Here is a 23984-nt window from a genome sequence, read left to right on the forward strand (position 1 = left end):
AGAGATTGAACTGCTACAAAAGTGATTACGTGAGACTGTTCTGATATGAAAATTAAAACTGCATTGTTTCTTTTTAAAGCATGAACTTCTAACATGTTTAGGCACTATTTCTGGAATAACTAATCTTTTGTCATAACCCGAAGCATTGTCAAAGTCTAAGTCTCTGGTATAGGTAATTGTTTCCAAAATTGTTGGTTTTGCTGTGTTTCAGGAAATAGGATGTTAAATTCACACAAGAGTAGGTCTTCTCCTCTTCTCCAGCAGATGATACCATTTGGATTGACTCATCAGCAGCTCGTACAGTGATTTCTAATCTAGGACACATCTTTATTTCCAATCCAGACCAAAAAATGCTTTCTCAAAAACAAAGTGGGTCACACGATACAACAATTATTCTTTAAAATATTAGAGAACACACTTTTTCCTCGTTTGATACACAGGATACAGTTTGAGCTTGTTACTCTCAATATTCACAGTAAAATATTTTGAAAAAATAATTCATATAGTGCAACTTAGAGCCATCAAGTGCCAGCTTATTTTGTTCTGCAGAAATATTTCTAAGATACCAAATGTCAGATAAGTTACTCTGACTTCGTGTGTTCAAACTCGCTCAACCAGTTGCACACTTCATCACTGCTGAAAGAAGTTTCTTAGAAGATTTGAAGCTTCACATTTTTCATCTGTTTCGACTCAAGTTCTGTATCAAAGAATAAACACAAAACTCCTTGCTCTAGATCTGCAGGGAAAGTCACTGATCAGCTGGATAGCTTGTATAGTGGAGACATCATAATGCCCGTTGGGTTCATGATATTCACATTGTACTGAAGAACCTCCTTATTTAGACACACTGTCCCGATCATTTACAGTCACTTATATTTGTGGAGAAGGAACAGTGAGGAGACCAGTTGGCTTTATCTTGTTTATTCCTCCATCCAGGATGCAGACCCGTGGGTATTTGTTTTTCACTAGATGAGCTGCAAACTGAAAGAGATATCTCATTAGCACATTGCACATATAGTCCTTAAATCAAAGTAACTTCTAATGGTAAGAAAACCAAGTTAAACAATAGAAAAAACAGGCTCCAGAACAACTTTTTTTGCACCTAGTCCAATACAGAAACACAGGCCTGTATGTTATAACAACTGGAATGAATTTAGTTGTCATGAAAGTGTCACACTGATAACTTTGAACATTATTTTCTCTGTTTTGCCAGGTTTTTACCTCATGCTAGCATGATTATTTGATCTCAGAGTACTCACTGGAACCCCTCTCAAACAGTGTGAAATAGCAGTTATTTTTCTCTGGAATAATCTAATTCCCAGCTGTTTTCTGCAGGTTCCCAAATGTGCAAGCATCACAGTTTGACAGTACAGGCATTCATTTACCTGTCAAATGTGTCTGACATGACTTTATTTCACAGCCACCAGATCTGAATTTGAGCTCTAGTGTCTGTACTCTCTTGCAGTCTCTTTTGTTTTAATCTGCCCATACGCTGATTACATAGCACACAACAGTCCTTTAAAGCCCTTCTCCCCAATTCATCCATCCCATAAACCAAACACACGGGTTCAGTCTCCATGTAGCAACCTAACATCTAACTTAACACTCAGCTTCATGAAAAACTGCTACACTGATGAGGCCTACAAAGAAACAGTATTTTGTACATCACACCTCAAACTTACTTTCGAAATACTGACTGTAATAACCCAAAGAGGAAGCCACTAAAATGGTTGAATCAAAGAGAAACTGCAACAGTTTTAACTTATAATTTCCGATAGCTGTAAGAAAAACTGCACTACCATCCTCGTCTGTCAGATTATTGCTTTATACTTGGTTGGCAAATTAGTACCATTTGTAAAGCAGGCAAGTGGTTCCAAATGGCCTAACAGGAAAGTTGTAAAACATTCATACTTCCCTTTTTGACCCTTTAAAATGTTTTGTGATACTTTTCCAGAACCCCATGTAAGTATGATGTGCAAATAACCAGTTCTGCACAAACAACTAAATTACCAACTTCAGAACAGCAATAAACCCCCCTCCATATCTCATACATGGATTTTTTTTGTTTCTTGCTTACATTCCTTATTAGCTGTGATAGTAGAACAGATACTAAGGCAGAACAAGATGTACTACATTATTACCTGATCAAGTACAAATATTGAAATAGTTTCTTTATCAGAGACAGGCAAAAGTTCACAGTAGCAAAGTTTTAAATGTCTTCCATAGCCAGAACTTTTGTTTCACAGTGAAGGTATTTTTTATATACACATGGAATTAATTTCTGTACATCTGTATGTCAAAGTTATTGCATTCCTTTCCCAGTGTTTCAGGATGGATTTGAAAAGGGAGTGAGCAACTAGTACATGATCTGTGACCACTGAGGACTTGTTGAGGCCAAATAAGAGGTTAAAGCAGAATAAGAGGTCACAACAGATCAATCAGGACATTTTGGCTGTCATGTCTGTTTCGGGTACTTGCCTAAGACCAAAAGTAAGTTTGATCATCTCTTCCTCCATTATTTTGGGTCAGTCAGTGAAGGATTCAAAGGATCACAGGGAACCCTTCCCATAATCAAAACAGCTAACAGCTAAGTTACACCGCATGGGGATGCCAGTTTGCACAACAGACCTAAATGCCATGCTTTTATAGAGACCCTCTGATGCAGAGGTGGTGTAACACGCATGCAGCTATCACCAGAAGAGCCTGACTACCCCTCGCTCTATTCACAGTCCATAAACATATGGTATATACTGGAACAACAGAGACAAAAAGAGTGCTCAACTGTGCATACTGTGAGCTACAAAAATGTATATGTTCCTAGTGAAACACTCCTGCCACACATTTCTACTTCTTATGTACATATCTGTCACTTTACAGCGGTCTCCACCTGTGACTAATGGATAATGCTCTACTTCAGACACCATCCAACGTTGCTCACAGCTGGGTAGAAACGAAAAATGACCTCAAGTGTTCACTCACAGGAAGCAGTACATTATTTGCTGAGTGCCCCATGCGCCAGCAGAGATTCTACTCTGTCTCTACTGATAGTTTCACAATTCTGACAATAAACTGTAAACTCTGCTCCAAGTTTCTGAATGCCCTACCTTACTGTAACTACTAGCACACGTTATCTGGGGAAAAAAAAAAAAGAAAAAAGAAAAGAAAAAGCATCAAACAATTGCTTTGTATTTAGGGTTCAGACACTAAGTTCTCTGACCCACTGTATTTTAGAATTGTTTTAATAATCAAGGTATGGCTGGAAACAGATTTTCTTTACTGTATATGTAAAGCAGCACCTTTACAACCTTATGCTGAGGAATACCTTTCTGCCTTTTTCACAAGGCGTCCTCAAAGCAAGCACTGAAGAACCCGTGAAGGTTAGTAAATGGCAGGTAGAAAGCACAAGAGCACGTGACAAGACTATACGCCATGCTATGAACTGCTTTTTCTCAGTTGTCACCGAACTGTCTGCAGCCGTCCAAGAAAGGCAACAATTGCAGTTCAAAATATTGTGTCTGAACATCTATTCAGGGAGAATCCAGTGAGGAGGTAAAGTACTACCTCTGGTACCTCACTACTGTGGGAAGTAGCTGGAAGCCAGAGGCCTATACATTGTCATGAGCTGAGAGTTGCCCTCAAACTCCAAATCCCAGCCTCCAAGAACTTTGCAAATGCATCTGCCTTTAAAATACATCCTGGCTGCACACTGCAAAGAAGAAAAGAGTCAAGGTTTAACTCTTACAGTAACAGAATTTGATCTGATTAAAGACATTCCTAGTTCTACCATCCAGTTTTCTGTATTACGTCACTGAAAGGGGAAAAAGTAACTTTTGGTAAAGAACAGATTTAGAAGTTGTCATCTTACTATTATTACACTCTTCCTAAAGCTTTGACTTTTTATAGTTCTGGTCTAGGATATGCTTGTGCCTTCTTCTTCTATATCTGTCTGTCACAGATGAGAACAGGAGCTTGTGCATCACATTTCTGAAATGTTCCAACACCACCTGATAGCTTTCCCTGCCAAAATATACCGTATGAAGCTTAGCTTTTTCAAACAGATGAAAGGGTTATTTCTGGCATGTGCACTGCTGGAGGGACAAGACAGGAAGGACTATTTGAAATAGTTACATGGACATTCCCCCCTTCTTCTCCTGCCCCAACACAACCATCATTTATGTTCAAATATCAGTAAGTTAAAGAATTAATTTTTCCTCTTATCTAATGTTTCCTAAAAAGTTGGAAGAAACAGTGATCCAAAATGAGCAAAGTTTCAAGCATTAAAAATGACCAAGGTTTTGTGCTGAACGATACCACTGAGCTTCTGCAGCAGAAATTGACACCTTGGACTTCACACATGGGCTGTATTTCCCTTATAAATGCAATTACAAAGTGTCAAACTGGAAGCCTACAATGAAGCACTTGAATACTTAATTTTAAATTTGCTAAATAACCTAATTACAGAGGTGCTCTCAAGACAGTATTTGACATGGTGAGGAGATAAGCAAATAGCTTACATCATCTTTAGCAACCTGTAAAACACCTATATTTTAAAGGGATATATTGAAACTTATAAAAGTAGTGTGCAATTAAATTCTTATTATACAGGGTGATTTTGCACAAACGAGCCTCAGTCATTTATAAGGTGATTATACTTTCTCAAATTTATCAAGTACTTGTACTGACATTACTTTTGAGATAAATCTGTTTCCTCATATCACCAAACGGATCACAGTCCACTGTAATGCTACTGCTTTCATTTAGAGAGCAATACTGCAAGGTGCTGTTCCCATTATTTTGGGGAAATGTGTTATGTTTATCTGAGGTAGTGCACAAGAAGAATGCTAGAAGACTAAGCTTTTTCCTTTCTGCCTCTGGTAGCCTCTCCTCAAAATGTAATCCCAGAAAAGTTAGGCTACTGTGTTTTTATCAGCATTTAGAGTTTAAATTGAATTTCCTCTTGCTACTTTCACAGCAAATATATATAAATGAATGAATATGTGAATGACTTGTTTAACTACTACTTTGCCATGGCTTTGGTGAAGGCTTTGGAAATGCTGTTCCTCTGCTAAGTAACGCATATATCAATTCCACATAAAAAATCCTTCCTGGTGAGCATAACTGAGACTGAAAATTGTAATTTGCATTTGAAAGCATTCAGTTAAGAATGCGTCATTCGGATAGTTACAAAGCCAGGCTTCTAAAGGACAGACATAGCCAAAGCAAATTCATATCAAAATTTTGGCCAATATTCAAGTTTACCCTGTACTGGTGTCGCTTTTTACACGGACAGACATGATAGGTCTGCTCCTTTAAGAATCAAGAACTGTAAAAATCTGCACAGTTTAAAAGGAGAAATATTTGTCAGTGGAACATTATCAAAATATGTTTATATTACCCTGTTCCAAGCAATCAAATCACAGCTTTCAAGCGTGCTGACTGTATTACACTAGGCACATCATGCTGTCAGACTGTCTGTGGCAGAGAGTCCAATAACACAACACAGCTTGAGCTGCGTCATTCCCAGCTCCCTTCAGGCTGGCCGTAACGATTGCTATGTTCACATTATTCACTTTCACAGACATTCCTGTGACAGGTTATAATTAAAGGACGAGAGGGGAGTTAAAGAAGAATAACATACTGTACCAAGAATATCAAAAAAGACTGCTGTGATTGATGCTATCAGTGTATTAATGTAATACCATACACTGAAAGAGTCAGAAGACAAAGAGGTACATTAGAAACTGGAAGAGATAAGTCTTTACCAAACTTCGCAGTATTCATCCATTGTCGCAAGTTGTTCCCCCCATCATCTGTAGACACATGCTACACAAACCTCTCAGGGACGATTGTGGGCTTTTTTGCTGTATTTCAGTCAAGAGTTAGCCACTCTGAAAGCAAATCACTGGGGAGGGGATCAGGCTAGAACTTTTTTTTTTTTTTTTTTTTTTTAAAAGAACTCTTTCCATATGTCACAAAGCATGCTGAAAAAAATCAAGGGTATTTTTAGACTTCTTATATTAAAAAAATAAAGATAAATGAAATGACACTCAAACACTAAGGTGAAAGACAGGCACTCAAAGTCCCCATATCAACAACAGCATTGCCTAGCTAAAAGTTACAGTATTAGCATATACTGAAATGAAGTACTAGAGACAAGGAAGACAACTTTGTGAAAAGATCTACTATGTCTTTTCACACACAGACCTGGTCAGAAAGAAATACTTTCCATTCCACCAGTACAAAAATATAGAAGTAACTTAAAATACCTATATGCAAAGATTTGAAAATAAGCCTAAATAAATGGATATTTAATAGCTGGGTTCAGAATACATTTTACTGAGAATGAAGTATGAGTGAACACTCAGATTTTCCTGAGTAATAACTTCTTACCACCTGCATTTTTAATTTCCTTAGAAATATAGCATTATAAAAGAAAAAAAAGCCCCCAAAACAAAACAAAAAAGCCCCCAAAACAAAAACCCAACAGCTGAAAGTGAGCACTGGAAAAATGGAATTTTAATTGCAGGGATTTGGCTCTTGCAACACAACTAATTTATACTGACCAAAACACATCCAATGCACCCAGTATTGCTGAATTGATTCTGAAATAAAAATGCAGAAAGCAAATCTATTTTACTTTTGATTGAACAGAAAACAAAAAAAGCTGTTAATGAACAGAAATATATTTTTAAAAAGAAACATAACACAGTTGACTTCAGTATAAAAAAAAGAAAGCAAGAGTCTGAAACATTCCATCTTCCTCCCATTCCCTCCTCCCTCCCCCAAAGCATCTGAAGTAATTTTGCTCACTTTTCTTCCATTTTATCTTTAGGGTAGTTTTGGCTTTTTTGTAAAATTGTCTAAAGACTGTCCTAGTTGCTGAAAAATGTTCAAAGAAATGCTCAGTGGCCCTTCCACAGCTTTGCACTTCGCAATACTTTTTACTAACACTACCCAAATTGGGGGCCCTTTGCATAACCATACAGACTGCTGGCTGGGAAGCTGATAGCGGACCCCTCCAGAAACCACCAGCTCTCAACTATCACCGAGGGCAGGCCGACACTGCCAGCTTTGACCTGTTTCCTCTTGCACTCTAGGACCCAAGTCCTTGGACCCTTCATACAGCACACAGTCCCTCCTGCAGCAAACAGTCAGCTCTCTTCAAGAGCAGCCTCAGACAAAGTTTAGGGCAGAGCAAAGCAGCATCTGCCCCAGACAAGCAATACAGATACTCCAAGTGTCACGTTCATCTCCGATACCATTCTAGCTGTCCTCACACCTTGCAACTCTCCTGGATCTGTAACTCCTATTTATTAGTTTATCACCATCTTTATTTTGATTATCACTATTTCAGATTCCCTGAACTGAAATACTGGGAAAAAAGAAACACCATGTCTCAGAGCTGCAAAACAGCCCCAGAAAGTGGTGATTCTGTGTTATAAGGCAGTAGCCCTGAGTGGTATGGACATGACCTAATCCATGCAAACTCACACAAGGACAAAGATGCCCACAGGCACAGCCACAACCCACAAAGACAGTATCACCACAGCCAAGACTTGCATGCCTGAAGGAAACTGGAGCCTGACAGCATGACTCCAGGATTCAGGCTCAGCATCTCTCATCTCTCCTGTTCTTACACATCTCCCAGATGGCTGGGAGCTGTTGAGACCCTGCCTGCCAGCATTTCCCAGAAGTCGCTGACATATTTTGATAGGTAAAGCTGACGGCCCCACAATTGCTCATCTCAGAAACATCCAAACCACTCAGTAGTAAAGCAGACAGGCTGGTCAGTTAAGATTTCCAATAACTGTAACTGTCGGTCTCACAAAAGATTGAAGAACAGAACCTATGTGGAGTTTTAGAAATGGTCTGCTTTCTTTAACACCTGCTTCAGAAGAGGAAAAAGAACATTCCAATTCTGCTCCTGAGTCTCCATCTTTCATTTTCCCCTCTTCTTTCTCATCTAGCTGGAAAGGGGGAACATTTAGGTCATCTTTGTTATACCTCAGGCATTCACTGCAAACTAACCAAAACCACTGATGGAAGCAGAATTAGAAAACCATAGCACAACTCCTGGCTCCCAGCCCAGGTGCCTTTCTTGGGTTGTGCATCTTGTGGAAGAGCAATGTTCTGGCAACTGCAGCTGGGCTATCTTTCTGCCAACTGAGAAAAACGTGCCACTAGAAATAATACCGATATTACCATGTCTGGGGTAGGGGTACAACCAGCAGGGCTGTTGCTGATTAACAGAAGACAAGCCTAATCTCTTCCTCTTTAAAGACAACAGAAGGATGCTTGATGATTCCAGTAGGATCTGAGTCAGCATCTAGAGTGAAGGTTGCTGCCTTAACAAAACAAATAAACGAAGAAGAGCCATTGTGGGAATCATAAGCAGCCCCTCCATCCCTGCAAAGAAAAAATCTTCGGTTTTCATCCCACTTGTTAAATCAGTTTTCTGTAGAGTTACATTTACACAGAAATATAGACTCTAAAAGACATATAGCAGAAACATCTCGAGAAGTTATTGTCTAATTTCTATTTACTTTCTCTGGAGTTTCACTAGGCCCTTCTAAATGCGTCTGTCTTTAGAAACATGGGCAAATCTGCCCTTTAGCATTCTACGCAAAACCTAATCTTCAGATGAAACTTCATCTGTATCCATTTGGTTTTTAAGACAAGCTTATAACAAGAAACCAACATTAGCATGCAGGAACTAGCTTCTCTGGGAAGGATTTTTTAAAAAGCCTGTGGAATCCGGCAGCAAAAATCATACAAATTCAGTTGGAACTGGACACTCTTACCTATGTGTCTTTTAAAATCTCAGCCTTCATATAATAAGGATCATTATCTGAACATATTTTGATAGTGGGTCAAGAGAATTAGGAACAAGAATACAAACACAGGGAACTGTGCATTACCTAAATGTGGGTGTGAACATGCATTCCACTGCATAAACTTTTTAAGCTTTTAAAAAACTGACTATGAATGTATGGAGAAGTGACTTCAGTTTTACATTCTCCAGATTTTTTTAAACAGCATTTCCACTTCACTTCCACTGTTCAGTTACATAGAAAAAAAACCAAAACAAAATCCAACAGAATGGTCTTTTTTAACAGTCAGCCAGTACCATAGAACAAATGTTTGCTCTTTTTTCTTTCTTTACCCCACATTTTTAGCAAAAACAGTCTATGTCAATGGATTAGCATCTACATTTACAGAAAATGTTATTTTCATACAGAAAAAAAAAAATTTTTTCAGGCTAGCAACGTGTTACACAAAAAGAATGCTGAACTTGCCCTCTTCTACTTGCCTTGAAAAGGGTCAAAAAGATCTCAAGGAAAACCCCGATTGCTTGTCTTTGCTTTGGAAATAGTTCATATATTTTATATATTAGCTGCTTTGTGACAAAGAGAGAATTACTACTTTGCCTCAGTAACTTGCAGAAATGGTCTAGACAATGGATTTATAGCAAAAATAACTCATCTAGATTAAAAAAACAACAACAATGCAACATCAGAAGTTAGCACATTACAATTTTGAATTTACCACGTTGCTATGAAGAGAGGTGGTCTTTTAAGCTTTGACTTACAGTTCATGAACCTTCTTACCAAACTGAAACTGTGCCATTCCCAGAGTGTTAACTAACCATGTTTTTCCAAGGCAAGAAAGAACGGTTTCTAATTATTAGACAAATTAAAATGTACTGTGTACTTTAAATCTGCTATAGCATTTAATTGAAAATAAAATTACTTGTATATTAAATAACCAGGGAAAGTGAAAAGATAGTAGGTTTCATCCAAGCCACACCACCCAAGTAGAAGTGTGTCATTGTCAAAACCAAGTTGCTGGAGCATGATTTAATATCTGCTAAGTTATTCCTCCTGTTCTAATTTCAGTCAACATTGCAGTAATACAGACAAAAAGCTGGAACTGGAAACAGACACAACTTAGCACCTCAAAGTTGATTAGGGGAGAGAAAATGAAGAAGAAATGTCACCCTTCCAAAAAACCCAAACCAAACCCCTTGCCACATATGCAAAATTATGATCTGTCTTTGCACTCACTGCATCTCACACTTTGAAAATGATTGAAATCAGGAGATGCAGAGTTTAATGAGCACTGAAATGCTATTTGCTATTTAACAAAAAAGAAATTGCACTTGGCCACTCTCTGCCTATTTGACTATAATACACACCCAACTGCCCATACTATAATTTAAAAGTTCCTTATCTACCAGTGGATGTGGGAAAGGGAATTTTAATTCACTTGAGAGGTGCTGCCACTTAATTTAGAAGTTAAAGATCAGAATAGAATCTGATTGATTAACCCCAACATAATGCCTTTTATGTAACTGTTTCCTGCTGTTTTCAGAGACAAACAAGTATCTGCTCTGGTAACACATGCCCAGAATCCACTAGGAGAGGAAAGACCAGCACAAAATTAGAACCAGGCTAAAGGAAGGAGTATTCTGCAGAACACAAGTGCGAGCCAGGCACCACCACGTGATGCCAAGTGCGAATTCCTCTTTGCAATACCATTATGCTGCTAATGGCACATTCAGTAAGGCACTCATACATTAGCAAATCTATTCATTTAACTTTCATGGTGAATAAATTATATGGCTTAACAAGTGCAATCACCCTGTTTAAATTCTGTCCTAAGGAAGTGTTCACTTAAAGCCAGAGTGATACTAAAGTCTGTGGCACTGCTGGCTTCCTTTGCCTCCTGCTGGAACAGGACTTTCCTGAGTTTTTGTTCATTTTTTTTCCCCTCTCTTGCCCATGAAGTTCTAGACAGCGTTTTCTTTCCAATTTAAAGAAGCGTGAAGAGGGGGAAAAAAACCAAAACTTTCTCTACAAATCTGTTCAGTACACTCAACTTTGCTTCCCCCCCACCCCCCCCTTTTTAAAATGATGCCAAGCAGGCTACTAAAGCAAAATCCAATTGAAACATTCAACCTCCCAAATGCAAATGGCCACATAAATCAAGCAGCATTTTTCACACTTCCCTCCCTCAGTCCTGCATAAATTAAAACAAAACATCTAAAGGCACCAATCTTTTCTGCATTTTTGAGTAAATATCAGCCAACACTTCTGCAAAGTTCTCCTTTATGGAGAACTTAAGGGAAGAATTTGTCACTAATTCCTTTTCAGCTGGAAGTATGTATCTGTTTAGAAAAGATATATTTTAAATTGAACATCTCAGAACATTTCTTTGCACAAAATTGTTTTTGTTTCCACACATTCTCTATTGCAATTTTTCATATAACTAGATTACTTAGTGAAATTTAAAAAATAATAGCTATTGTTTTTGTCAAGCCTCAAGCTACTAATTTTTGGATTGGTTAAGTTCATGAATAACTACAGACAGTTCCATACAGCCATACAAAGTACAACTGAAGTTACCTTAAAAAACAACCCACAAAAGAAAGGAGTTCTAAGCCTTACAAACACAGTGAGATTGAGGTTGGTTTTGTATGTACTGTAAGGGTGTGACAGAGGTAGTGGTTCCTACCAGTATTTAGGCTCCAGTATTTGATTAATCTGTGGCCAGACTGGTCAACCCAACATTTTGTTGCTATTTAAAACTCTGTACTTTTCAGTAAGACTTTCAAGAACTGTAAAACAAATCAATAGACAAAGTGCCATTTCTTTTCTTTTTTCTTTTTTTAAATGGAAAGCTATAGTATTGACAATTACAGGTAAACCCAGAAAACATCGTCTCACTCAGTTGCAGAAAGCATGGGTTTGAGGATATGGCAGCACCCTCTTATGCGGCTGAAGTGTTTGAATTTACTAAGCACACTGTAAGCTTTAAGTTTAGTAAATTAGTGTTTCATTTACTGTGCAAGATGGCAGTAAAAGCTAAGACAAATTTAGATTTGCATAAAAAGTGTCACAGCACTGTGGGGGAAAACCCTCTTTGCTATGGTGTAACCCACAGTCCGTATTATAAAGCCTTTATCGCTTCCTTCCAATGGATACTTGCTTTAGGTTGTTTCTTTCTTCTGTTTTAGACGTAACACATATATTGTTCCTTTGTTTCAGATACAACATTTCTGACTGGTCCTGGAAAACAACTCCTGGAAAATGACTTGCTAATATGAGGGACATCTCCCATAAAGACACTCATTAGTGAATACTAAGACATTTTCTCTTCCCTGTCCCCATTCCCAGGAGGTTAGTGAATGATAAAGCTCTTCCTGAGATAAATTAGGATGTTCAGTGATTTAAAATGTAATTGTTGAAAGCTGCTGCATAATCCCCCATCAAACGCTTAAAGCGGCCATTAAATCATCCCCATTTGGCACTTGGCATTTTATGCATTTTGCATTTGTTCCTTTCAGGAGGGATTTATGCATTCAGCATTTAGTGAGCTACTTTGATTATTCACATTGATTGACTTCATGTTGAAATACTTATAATGGGCCTAGACAGAGCTACTGCACAAAAATAGATGCTCACTGAAACTATTTGAGATGGCTGTGCAGTCTGTTCTATGCCATCACTGCTATTGTTTAAATGACGTGACACATATTAAAAGTTAATTTTCTAAGTAACGAAACATGGGTTAATGAAAGAAATTTCTCATGCTACTTACAACTCCCTATACGTATAAACTAAACATCTACCAAGCAGATGCTTCTGCTGGCTGTCACATGAAGATCTTCAAATTGTCCACAGCCCTCCTAGTCATATCGGGGTTTCAGTTCATACCCTTTGAGTAAATAGGCCTAAGAGACTGTGGTGAACCCAAGGTGTACTGTAGCTAAGAGCAATGTCTTAAAAAAAAAAAAAAAAAAAAAAAAAAAAAAAAAAAAAAAAAAAAAAAGTTTTAGCTTCCCTTCACCTCAGAGGAAAAATGGAAAAAGAAATGCTTCTACTCATTATTCTACTAGTTTACAACACAATTGAGTGTTTACTTATGAAAAGGAAGAGGCAAGTCTGAGTGCAGTTAGATGAGCTAAATGACTATAAAAAATTAGGCAGTACACTGTTTCTTACTAGGAGAGATATGAACTGTATCTTCTCTTTTTACTTCATAACAAACCTGCGCCTTCCCTACTTACCTTGTATATGCTTCATAATGCTACAGAGAGTAAATGTAAAACCTGTGTCATTTTCGAAAACTAGATCTGGCTAGAGGTACTGATGCACATTAGAAGTGCTGACGACACTTTCATTACACACCCAAATAAGTATTTTGAAGCCGAAAAAAGCCATGTTAAATAATTTCAATTTAAAAGATCAATTTTCTCAGATGTTGACCACTTGAAGAGAAATAGGTTTTTGTCTAAAAGCATAAACTAACAAAAAAAATTTTTTTTTTAATCCTGTAGTGATGCCCAAAGTCTTTGTATGCTACCAACATCTGAAGTATCCAGATAGTAGTGGTTATCTACCACTGTCTGGATTCAATACCTGTGATGTATGAGCAAGTATAAACTTATACATTATAGCAACAGACTTACAGCAGCTGTGTTCTTCACTGCATTTCCTACGATCACCACGACTCTTCCTTTAAAGCTCTGGAGCATGGCAGTAGCCGGGCACTGGACGAGATCCCCTTCTGCAGTAAAGGCTGAACCAAATGGAACGTTGATGCTGCCAGAAATGTGGCCACGGTTAAAGCTTAGGAAGGACTGTTAAGGGCATCTGAAAGGCATAGACATTTGGGGTATACACACAGCTGTAACGGGTAGCTGAGTGGGAACACCATCCCTAAACATTACCACAATACTGACAACAAGTCTGAAGCCCACTTTTAGTAAAGCTGATGGAACTTTCTGCATTTTAGTGAAGAATAATTATTTTTTTAAACTATAGTTTGAGTTCAAATAGTCCAGTCAGCTTGGTCTCTATTTTCTTTTCTCCTCATTATTCACAGCAGAAAGTACATAAAATCAAAACAATCCCCTTTTCAGAAGTCTGCTCTTCCTCCTGGCTGATGTTAGTGTTAGTTTTCTGTGCTAATGGATTTTGAAAAATCTCAGTACATATGAAGAAAACAACTTCTGACACCATGTAGAAAAAAACAACAGAATGAAGATTTGTTTGTTTTAAAAGGGATGTAGCCTGGCACAACAGGAACAGATCTGTAAAACAAAACAGTTGGTGCTGAGGACTCAAAACCCATGCTATATGTGTTTCTTGAGGGTTTATTTCAAACCAGCTCTAGTCCGTCTGCCAGGAACTGAATACCCATGAGCAGCTGGGGCACCTGTTCCAGAGGAGTTTAATGCAACAGGAATGAAGTCCACGTACTCACAATGCGAACCAGAAGTAGATGGGGATTATATGCTAACATAGATGTACTCAGATCCTCAGAAGAAAGAGCATCATGCATGACTATCTGGAGCTCCACTAACAGCGAGAGCATACTGGCTATCACACAGCAAAAAGCTAACATATGAACGCCAGCAACTCTGAGATATGGTTAGCTGTGCTTTGTTCTCAAACAATATCATTCAATGAGATTTTATGAACAAATACTGAATATGAAATCTGTATGAAATCTCTTCAATAAAAATTAAGTTGGACCACTACTACCTAGCTTTTTCTGAATTTGAATTAAGTGTCATGACCTTAAAAAAACCCCTCTGAACTACTTTTATAGACTGTATGCACATGAACATGGAATGCTCCTCTTCCTCAACAATAAACACTAATAGCTTTGAGGAGATGGGAAACAGCAAACTGCTGCAAAAATAAATACAATGTCAAATATCCAGTCATTTTTTATTACCATACTTGTAGAAAGCTAGTAGATTCTGGGATTTAATTAAAGGGAGGTGCCTTAAATGGAGGTAAGATTTAACTGACTTATGTTAATACTAGCATTCACTTCTTGTGATTAGTGTAACACTTTCAGCTTCATGATTATCATTATTATATGGTGGGAAAAATAAACATTCGAAAGAACAAGGATGATCACATACCTTTCATTAATGTAGTTAGCTTGGTTCTATTTTGAAGGGGAAAATTATGACACCCCCTCCTTCACTAATCCGTACCAGCCCTCAATCCCTCTGCTTTATAGCTGCATCATTCTCATTGCTACTAACCATGGTAAGTTCTGAAATAATAGTCTTTTAGACAGAACAATGCTTTGAATAAACTTAGCTGATCATGCTCATACCGCTGAGGATGCTTAACTGCTCAGAGCACCTTGACATAATCCTTTCCAAAAGAAGAAATACATTTACTTACTTATACTAACAACACTAATATCCAACTAGATAGAGTCAGACTGTATTTCTTGTCATTCGTGTTCTCATTAATCTTAAGTGACCATCTTAACCTTTCCAGTACTAAGACAACAAAAAGGCAAAGATTTTGTGCTACAGACTTTGAGACCATAAAGTACTTAGCTATAACTTTCATAATAGGAATGGAACGCTGCCAGTATTTCTGTTAACATGGTGAATGAAATAAGGCTTATACAGAACTGCTGGCTTGTAACTGCCGGAGACACTGCTTTGAGGATATTACCTTTTCATTAGAAAGTCTTCTGTTGTAAAGCTGTCTATAGGGAAAAAGGGTCACTAGCTCCCAGTCCTGTGATATGAACTTCATTACAAAGCAATGCCTTAGCTTTCAAATACATCCTAATATGAAATATGAGGTATGTTCGATACTTGCTGCAAGTCCTCTAATGCTTTTTCTAAAATCACACTGAAAACAAAGTGGAAGAGTGAAGTCTAGCACGAAAGGCACAGATGTTGAGCAAGATAAATGACAAAACATAAGAAGTAATCATACTTTTGAATCAGCTCAAAGTGGTCCTTCACTTTTTAACATACGTGTCACAGCAACACACAGTCTGACCCTGTCGAACAGTTTGTCAATACTTTGTGATGAACACAGAGACAACAGCTTTAAGCTGCTGCAAGAATGAATACAACACTGAACATAATACATTATTCCTATGGTTTCCTATGCATATTCAAAACAGCTGATAGTTTAATAATTTTCCATATACAATATGTTCCCCAACAACTGACATTCAGAATAACTCATTCAAGGGGTTTATTACCTACCAGACTAACTTCTCAAAAATGACATTCCCTACCTAACACCAGAAAGATTTAAGTCCATCCATTATTTATAGATATGTCGCAAGCAGAAAGAAGTAGCTGTTTTCTGTAGGGAGCCCACACTTTACTCTGCCATAAACTCCAGCCAGAAAGAAATAGCAGCAGTGATGACTACAATGCACTGTTTGAGCTCTTGAGGTTTTTTTCTCTCCAGCCTGTCTCCTCATTCAAGAACTACAAAGGGAAAGTCCAATGAAAATTTTGTAATATGAGAGACAGTCCCATAAAGCCCCTTATTTCATAGCAGCCAAACGATTTTCAAATAACTGAAACTTTTGATTCTACTCCACTAGAGTAGAATAGGATTAGTAGGATAGTATAGTAGAATCTGTTACCAAGCTATTAGGAAAGCTATAAATATGTTTAAGCAAACACCTTGCCTTTGATCCTGACACATAAATAAATCCATTACTGTACACAGATAAGAGCCTTTCAGTACAATGATTGTAGTCTAGGCATTTTATATTACCTGCTCTCCTCCTGCATTCTCCTCGATGATTTTTAGTAAGCAGCTTGAATAACTATCAACAGAACAATGCATGTAGAAATAAAAACATTATTTAACTCAGTAGTATCAAAGCTTTCTATACAGTAACAATAACTGTTTGGAACTTTTGATTCCAGGAGTCTAAAACCACACACACACACACACACACACACACACAGCTTTCTGAATAAAGAGGACCACATTTTCAACAATTTAACTCCAGGAGAAATGAAGCCATTGAAGTCCAGACAATAAAGAGTCAAACACATGAATCTCTGCTTAATTGGAAACCTTGCATGAAATTAATACGCGCAAGCAAAATAAAACCCACTTTTTTATGTTCCTTTGACAGTTTTGTTTTACCTAGACAGCAAATCACATTATAAGTTCAAGTTTGGCATACAGTAACTTTATAACTCCTTGGAAACAACTCTTTTAATTCAGAATCCTCCAACTATATAATTCAGTTTACAATGTGAACAATAAATTTACTTCTATTTACATAGTAAAAATCATATTTACTATTCTGCTTCACCATAACTTGTCATAAATATTGTTAAATACTTAATAGAGAAGAATACTCGTGGCACTATTTTTCTGGATATACAATTACCTTTAAAATAGTGTTTCAACAAACTACAAATTGATGAAAAAAACAGGAGGTTAAAAACATTTATTTAAACTTCTACTGAATATATTAGCCCAAATATTTAGCCCTGATCCACCATTAAAGGGCAACAATTTAATCAGTGCAAGAGCCTCACTAGTAATCCTACTTTCCTTTTAAGAAAGTATGGAAACCTAGAAATCTTGGGCATTCACTTCACTGTTTAGAATACACACTTCTTTTGTCATACACATGCAATAAGTTAGCAGTAGTAGGTTAAACATGAGGAAGTGTTTTTTTCTTAACAGTAAGACATTTTACTAGTGAAGAGCCTGTGGGACCTCTATGACTGGAGGTCTTTAAAAACAAGCCTGACATATGTAACAGGAATGATTCTCCTTTTTGGAGTAGAAGGTTGACTAAATCTCACGATACTTCCTTCCTTATTTGTCTGTGGAGTATCATTGCTAGCGTGAGACACTGGATCCAGCTTAGGAAGAATTATAGCTTCTCATCCAGTAAGTTAAGAGTACACCTCCCTCAAAGGCAACAATTTACATCACCTTTGCTATTATGAAATGAGCAGCACTTAAAAATGATATAAAACAGTAATAAGTATATTCCCTAGGATGTTAAGAGTTACATCTAATAAAATTTTGTTATGGATCCCACTTTTAGATGGATGTTGATGAAGATGCATGTTCCTTGTAAAGCACATCTGTAAGAAGGAATCCCCCTTCCAACAAACCAACCAACCTAATCCCCTAATTATGCTGCTTCAGAAAAACAACATAAAAACCTCCACACCTAAAGCACTATGTATTTGAAAATGAACAAATGAAAGATTAAGGTGTAGATAGAGTAGCAACTATGATAAAGAGATAGATGCAAGATACATTTAGACCTTTTCTGATTGTGAGCAAGCTAGAGGACAAATTAGGGCAGCCCCAAGGCTATGTTACCTGACAGTAGCAAGGTGGCACTCAATAGGAATTGATTTTCCACTAAGGGATTGGCAAAGCACATGAGCTATCAACCCTTCTTCATTTCCCTTCCACTTATGTGGAAAGCCTCCCACACTTCCAAAATATCGGTCACATTAAGTGGGGAAGGTCTGCTGATAACAGTTTTTATAAAAAAAGAAGCATTAAAGCACTCATGTACTACTGGTACAAAGTGGTTTCACTAGAACCACAGCTTAAAGCGTGAATGTAAAAATACAGTGTTTGTCCTCTTCTGTACAAACCAGGACTCTCCATGATTAAAATCTGCCATCAGTTTTCTACTGTGTCTTACATGCCCCTTTCCTACTATTTCCCATTCTAATATCACACTGTCACCAGATAAAGAGGAGATCATTGTTACAAGCATGATTTGGCACGGATTTCACTTAGATTTGAAGGATACTCTTCACTGTTACGAATGTCCACCACCAGCAGCTTTGGTTTGCTCGATTTTGTTTTCTTTACAGGTGTTTTGGAATGACTAGGTCCTGTCAGCTCACACAAGTCAATCAAATCTTCTGCTGAAATTCGTGGTGATACCTCTGCCTTCAGGTCATCCAGCTTGATAGAATCCCTAGACTTTAAAAGAAGAAAATTAATATTAAAGGTGATAGAACTATTTAGAGACATATTTTGTGAAAAATTCTGTATTTTCATAATTACCGACACATACAAATCTCTAAACTGCAACAGAAAGGATATGATATGGTCATCAAGAAATAGTTCCACAGTGTTTGAAGCAGTGTTTCCACCTTCCTTCAGAGGCTGTTTTACACTGCTGAAACTCTGAGTACCATTACAACTATACCATCATCCAGAAGAACTAGCTTGAGCCAATTCAACCCAACCTACCAAGAAAAAGCATGAGGAACAAGCAAGCCTCCAGCATGTTCAAGAGGGTCAAACTCAGATCCTTTATATGCAATAGGCAAAAATACCTGGAGCATGCCCTAGGTTTTTGTCTTTAGACATTGGGTTAGCAAAACCTATTCAAATACCTTAAAGTTAAGAAATTTCTACAGTCACTTCTCTAATTATCACAAAAGCAAATATGAGACTTTTTTCTTTAATCTCTCAGCTGCCATGGTGGAACTTCCAGAAATGTATCTGCACTAGAAGGTCCTCATATCATGTCAATTAGGCTTTGAAAGTGCTTCGTTATGAAAACATGCATACGCTATATATTTAAAAACACATTAGTATGCACCATGGTGTTAAGGAGTTAATAAATTATGCTTATATATCATCTTCTGCAGCAAGAACATTTTTTTCTGTTGGTGCCATTTTCAATATGAAATATCACAGTTAAATTTTAAAGCAGCTTATTTTTGTTATGCTTTAGTCCAGCAGACAGAGTTAACAGATTGGTTACATATGTAGAAAAACATGGAGCTCCATTTATCCCAAGAGTTACATACATCAAAGATGCACTTACAGAGCTCAATCATCTTACAATAGGACTGGTTTGTCTTGTGCAACCATTGCGCTCCTATTGTGCAGGAGGTCAAACAGAGGCAAAAGCTGTTTATAACTAAGTCTACAGCTGTTTCTAGCGAGTTTTTCTGGCTTGTCAGGAGACAGGAATAAACAGAATTGCTGGGATTTGTTATAGGGGGCATTTTCTGAAAAATCTTCAGACTATTTTGATCTCTTATTTTTGAGGAAGAAGATCTACATTAATAGCTAACCATTTCCTCATGAAGATTTCCTTGTGTGCTCTGCAGTTGTTCAGAAGATAAAAGCACAGGCATACATAGATGGACTTTAGAAAATGGGGAAAAAACCCAACCTCAAATGGAGCTAACATTATAGTGTGTTACTTTTGAGAATAAGTATATATAGCACAGTTAAATTAGAGGACTTTACTAGAAGTACCACAGTAGTAAGTTTGATGTTTTGAAAAAATATTGCATCTCTTACCTAGTTTTGGTTTACCACAGTCACACTGGTTCAAGACAGCATGTTTAAAGTCCATAAAAAATTTCAAGCAAACAGGAGTAACACACTGAAGGAAATGGAGGCACTACTTAGTATCAGTTCAACTGATTGTTGCTAGCTCTAGTGTTTGTTTCAGTTTCTAAATGATATGAATTTCCCATTTAACTCGTGGAATATTTCAAGCTTAGAGAAGAATGCCATGAACGCACTAGAGAGAACCCAGACGTGAGATTCAGCTCTATGAGAGATTTCCCAAGATAGGTCCCAGAAAAAGACTTCCTAGCCAGCCGCTGTGCAGTTATAAATACCTTCGCTATGAAGCAGGATATCAAAAAGCACTGAAAATTACAGACAGACTCTATTGTGCTTCAGGGAATATATTAACTCACCAAACCGGCTTTTCTCTTGTGCGCTACAGTATTCAAAACACGAGAACTCAGAAATTGCTAGTCTCAGCACATAATTTCCTCCCGAGTTGAGAATAATAGAAGTCACAATACATTATAATCAGAAAGATGCTTGAGTTTCTAGATAATACACTATTTGTTTTAATAGAATAGACCCTTACTGTGTGTTTCTATAAAACAGACCCGACCCTGCTTCTGTAAAAATAACAGTGTGATTGAGGACACAGCCACCCACCCCTTGCTGCCCAAAGCCACCTCCCAGTTGAGTAGCTGGATTCCTAAGGAGGAGTCCAAGGAAATTACTTGGATTAAAGGAGAGGAGAAGAAAGAAAAAAGTCAAACTCTTCTGAAAAACTTCAGATTTATGGATTCAGCAGCCCACCTCTAGGGGCATCACATCAAATAGAAGTTTTCAATATCCAAGAAAGGTAATGAAGTAGAAAGAGTAGTGACCACATGAATACACGTTTAGCCAGGACAGCTTCATTTGTCTCATGACTAGCACTAGCAGACTTCACTGCACCTTCCTCAAGAGAAAGCTTGTCCCTCAAGACGATGTTTGTGGAGCGACACAGAGGAGGGAAGGGAAGCAAGTCTGCTGTGGCAAAAGCTCAAATCTTGAAGCAGGGTCAGACGATTACAAATAAGAAACATTCAGGTAGCAAAGCCAGGCACTATAAACGAACAGCATGTCAGTGCAGCTGGCTGACGTGACCTGAATTAGGTCTTCTTCAGAAACATTTATATTGTGATGTACTCTGATTATACAACTTCCCACTTTTACTTGCACAATTCTTGTCTAATTCAGCATATGTGATGAATGCCTCAGGAAAGAATAAAAGTTTAGGAAGGGAGCCTGAAGTCTGGTATTCTTCATTTTCCACAGTATAAACCAAAAAAGTCAAAATTCACCTGTATTGCTATAAAAGCATATTTTCCTTATCTACAAAGTATAAAGCCAGAAGAAGTGCTCCACAGATAGACACCATCCGTCCTGTGAATAAGTTTTAACAACCGGAATGTACTCCCTGCCCCCCAGTAACTGGGTTGAAAATAAGGAGAAACACATTCAGTTGTGAATTTCACAACCATCTTTGCTCTAATTTCCCATGTTTCTGACCTAGCATGTCCAGCTCTACCTATACGGTGCATTTAGTGATATAATATCTGAATATAGGCTTTGAATAAAGCTGTGGCCTATAGCTCCTCGACAGACTTCTAGGAAATAGAATTGCTGAATCAATTCCATCCTTTAACAACTGTTTTATCAGAGTAATTTCTTTCCTTCAAACTGCCAAGTGAAATACATGCATGCACTTATAAAATCATCTTTCCTAACTACATTTAAAATTTTCTGTTTATCTGCTGTGTCTGATTACAACCATATTCCATGTCAGAAGTTTTCCCACAGGAATTCTCTAATAATCTGTCAGTCTGTCAGCTCAAGCTAAACATGGCTAACACCAAGTTGTCAATCCTTCTACCCAGGCCTCCTCACACCTCCTTTACATACCACCATCCTGCCACCTAGACCTGTAGTTTGGCGCTGGACTTAAGCTCAGACAGCTCATGAGGCCACCATGGCCTCTAAAGAGCCCAGATCATCTTTGCTACTCTTCTGCACAGCAGAACCTCAGCTGTTACCTACCACCTCACTGGTTACTCTCTTCCCCTTAGCCTGGCTGGAAGTCTAAGACGAGAGGTAAGACAGGCAGGCTGACATTTTAGACAGAAGGCTTAACATTAATCAGGACTGCTGGCTTAAATCCCTGTTTAGGCCTTCCTGTGTCATTTCTAGACATTGCTTTCCAGTTACGAAGAATCAGAAGAAACAGCAGCAAAGGGAGCGTTTTAGAACAAATCCTTTTGAGTAAGGTTAGCTGCCTCCTCAGAAAAAGTTTACAGTTGCTGATAATTTCTTAGCAACTACTTACATAGTTATTGCAAGAAATTGCATATTGAGTATAGTACTGAAATTGAGAACTGGGTCCATATACAGAGATGAACTTCATATTACTGCTCAGAAAAAAGTAACAATTATTAGAAAGAAACACACACATTTACACACTGACACACATGTTCATGCTTGCTAAGATACTGAGCTTCCTGCTCGATTTGCTTCTGTTTTATTGTTTTTTTTATTATTATTATAATATATATATATTTTTAGGTCTTACAACGTGTGTTTCAAGTCACACTGAAGCAAAGGAAACAGACTTATTTTAACATATCCCATCTTCAAAGGGGGATCTTATTTTAGACGAGTCAGCTATAAGAAGTTGTTCATCAAGAAAGGCTGCTTATTTGGCAGCATGTACAGAAAGAAAGAGTATTAACACTGAAGTTTGAGGTCTAGCCACCTCCCACAAGTTTCCCTGACAACACCCTAAATTCTTCACTTTCAAAGTACTTATTCTTCTCACCCCATTAATTTTTAAATAGGCCTGGGAATTGCTAAGCCATATGCATTTATTGCTCTCAGTAAAAAGAAATGGGTATTAGGAATTTAATTTTTTTTAATATTAGGAATTAAAGCTGCTTAAGCATACTCAAATTAGAAGCTGAGCTTCAGAAAGATTAAAGCACTCCAGAACACGTGGTTGGCACAATCATAGCTCCTATCTATTTTTCCATTAGGCTGTAATCTTAGAGGCATTTCAGCCTGGCTATTACATGAAGATATACATTTTTGAGAAAATAAGTAAGTATCTCTAGTTCTACTGGACCTGAACCATCTGATAAACGAAGGAGCTATAAAGCAACTTTTTATCCATGAAAAGGATGGCTTTATCTGAGTAGAAGCAGGGTTCCCCCCTTTTCTCTTTGAATATGGCATTACTTATTACAACAAATTTAATACAGAAGAAACTTCAGTCTGAAAGTCAATATAATTAAAATCTGGAGTTCAAGTAAAATAATCTTTTCAAAGTTTCAAAGTCCTTCATAAAGAAACATGCTTCACTGAAGATGTCATTCCATATTTTGGAGCATAATGTTTTATTTCTGAAATCAATGTATGCAAGTACATCTAGGAATAAGACAACAATAACATTTTAATACAAGCTTAGAAGAAAATGGTTTTAAAAGATTTCTAAAGAATTGATCAAATAGAAAAACAGCCAAAAGCAGATTTACAAAACAACCACAAACAGGTGCAACTCTGAATCAAGGGTCACATTAGTTTGCAGCAAAGACATGGTTGTTCGTGCCTCTCTTTACTTTACTTAACAAAACTGAAGAAAGCTAATGTATTTTCATAGCGACTTCCACCTAAATGTAATACTCAGGGTCACAGTGCCACCATACAAGTTATGGGGTAAATACATTTGTGTATAGCAGCCCTATTTTATATAAATCAAAACATAGCAGTCAGATGAAAATAGGTGCAAAAATGAGGGAGGACAGAAAACACGAGTAGGACCCTCTAGGACAAATTTTTAGGCAT

General features: G+C 37.5%; 1 protein-coding gene across 1 annotated transcript in view; it reads right to left on the reverse strand.

Moving 5' to 3' along the window:
• Nucleotides 1-306: 306 nt before the first annotated feature.
• Nucleotides 307-23984, reverse strand: part of TBCK (TBC1 domain containing kinase) — a 113441-nt gene continuing 89763 nt past the window's right edge. The window contains exons 24-26 of the mRNA XM_067297590.1: nt 18598-18773; nt 13472-13631; nt 307-981 (exon numbers count right to left, since the gene is read on the reverse strand). Coding sequence (XP_067153691.1) covers nt 871-981; nt 13472-13631; nt 18598-18773 — 447 coding nt within the window. The 3' untranslated portion in view covers nt 307-870. The remainder of the gene's footprint in view (nt 982-13471; nt 13632-18597; nt 18774-23984) is intronic.

Source organism: Apteryx mantelli, chromosome 5 (genome assembly GCF_036417845.1).
Source record: "Apteryx mantelli isolate bAptMan1 chromosome 5, bAptMan1.hap1, whole genome shotgun sequence".
NCBI classification, from domain to species: Eukaryota; Metazoa; Chordata; class Aves; order Apterygiformes; family Apterygidae; genus Apteryx; species Apteryx mantelli.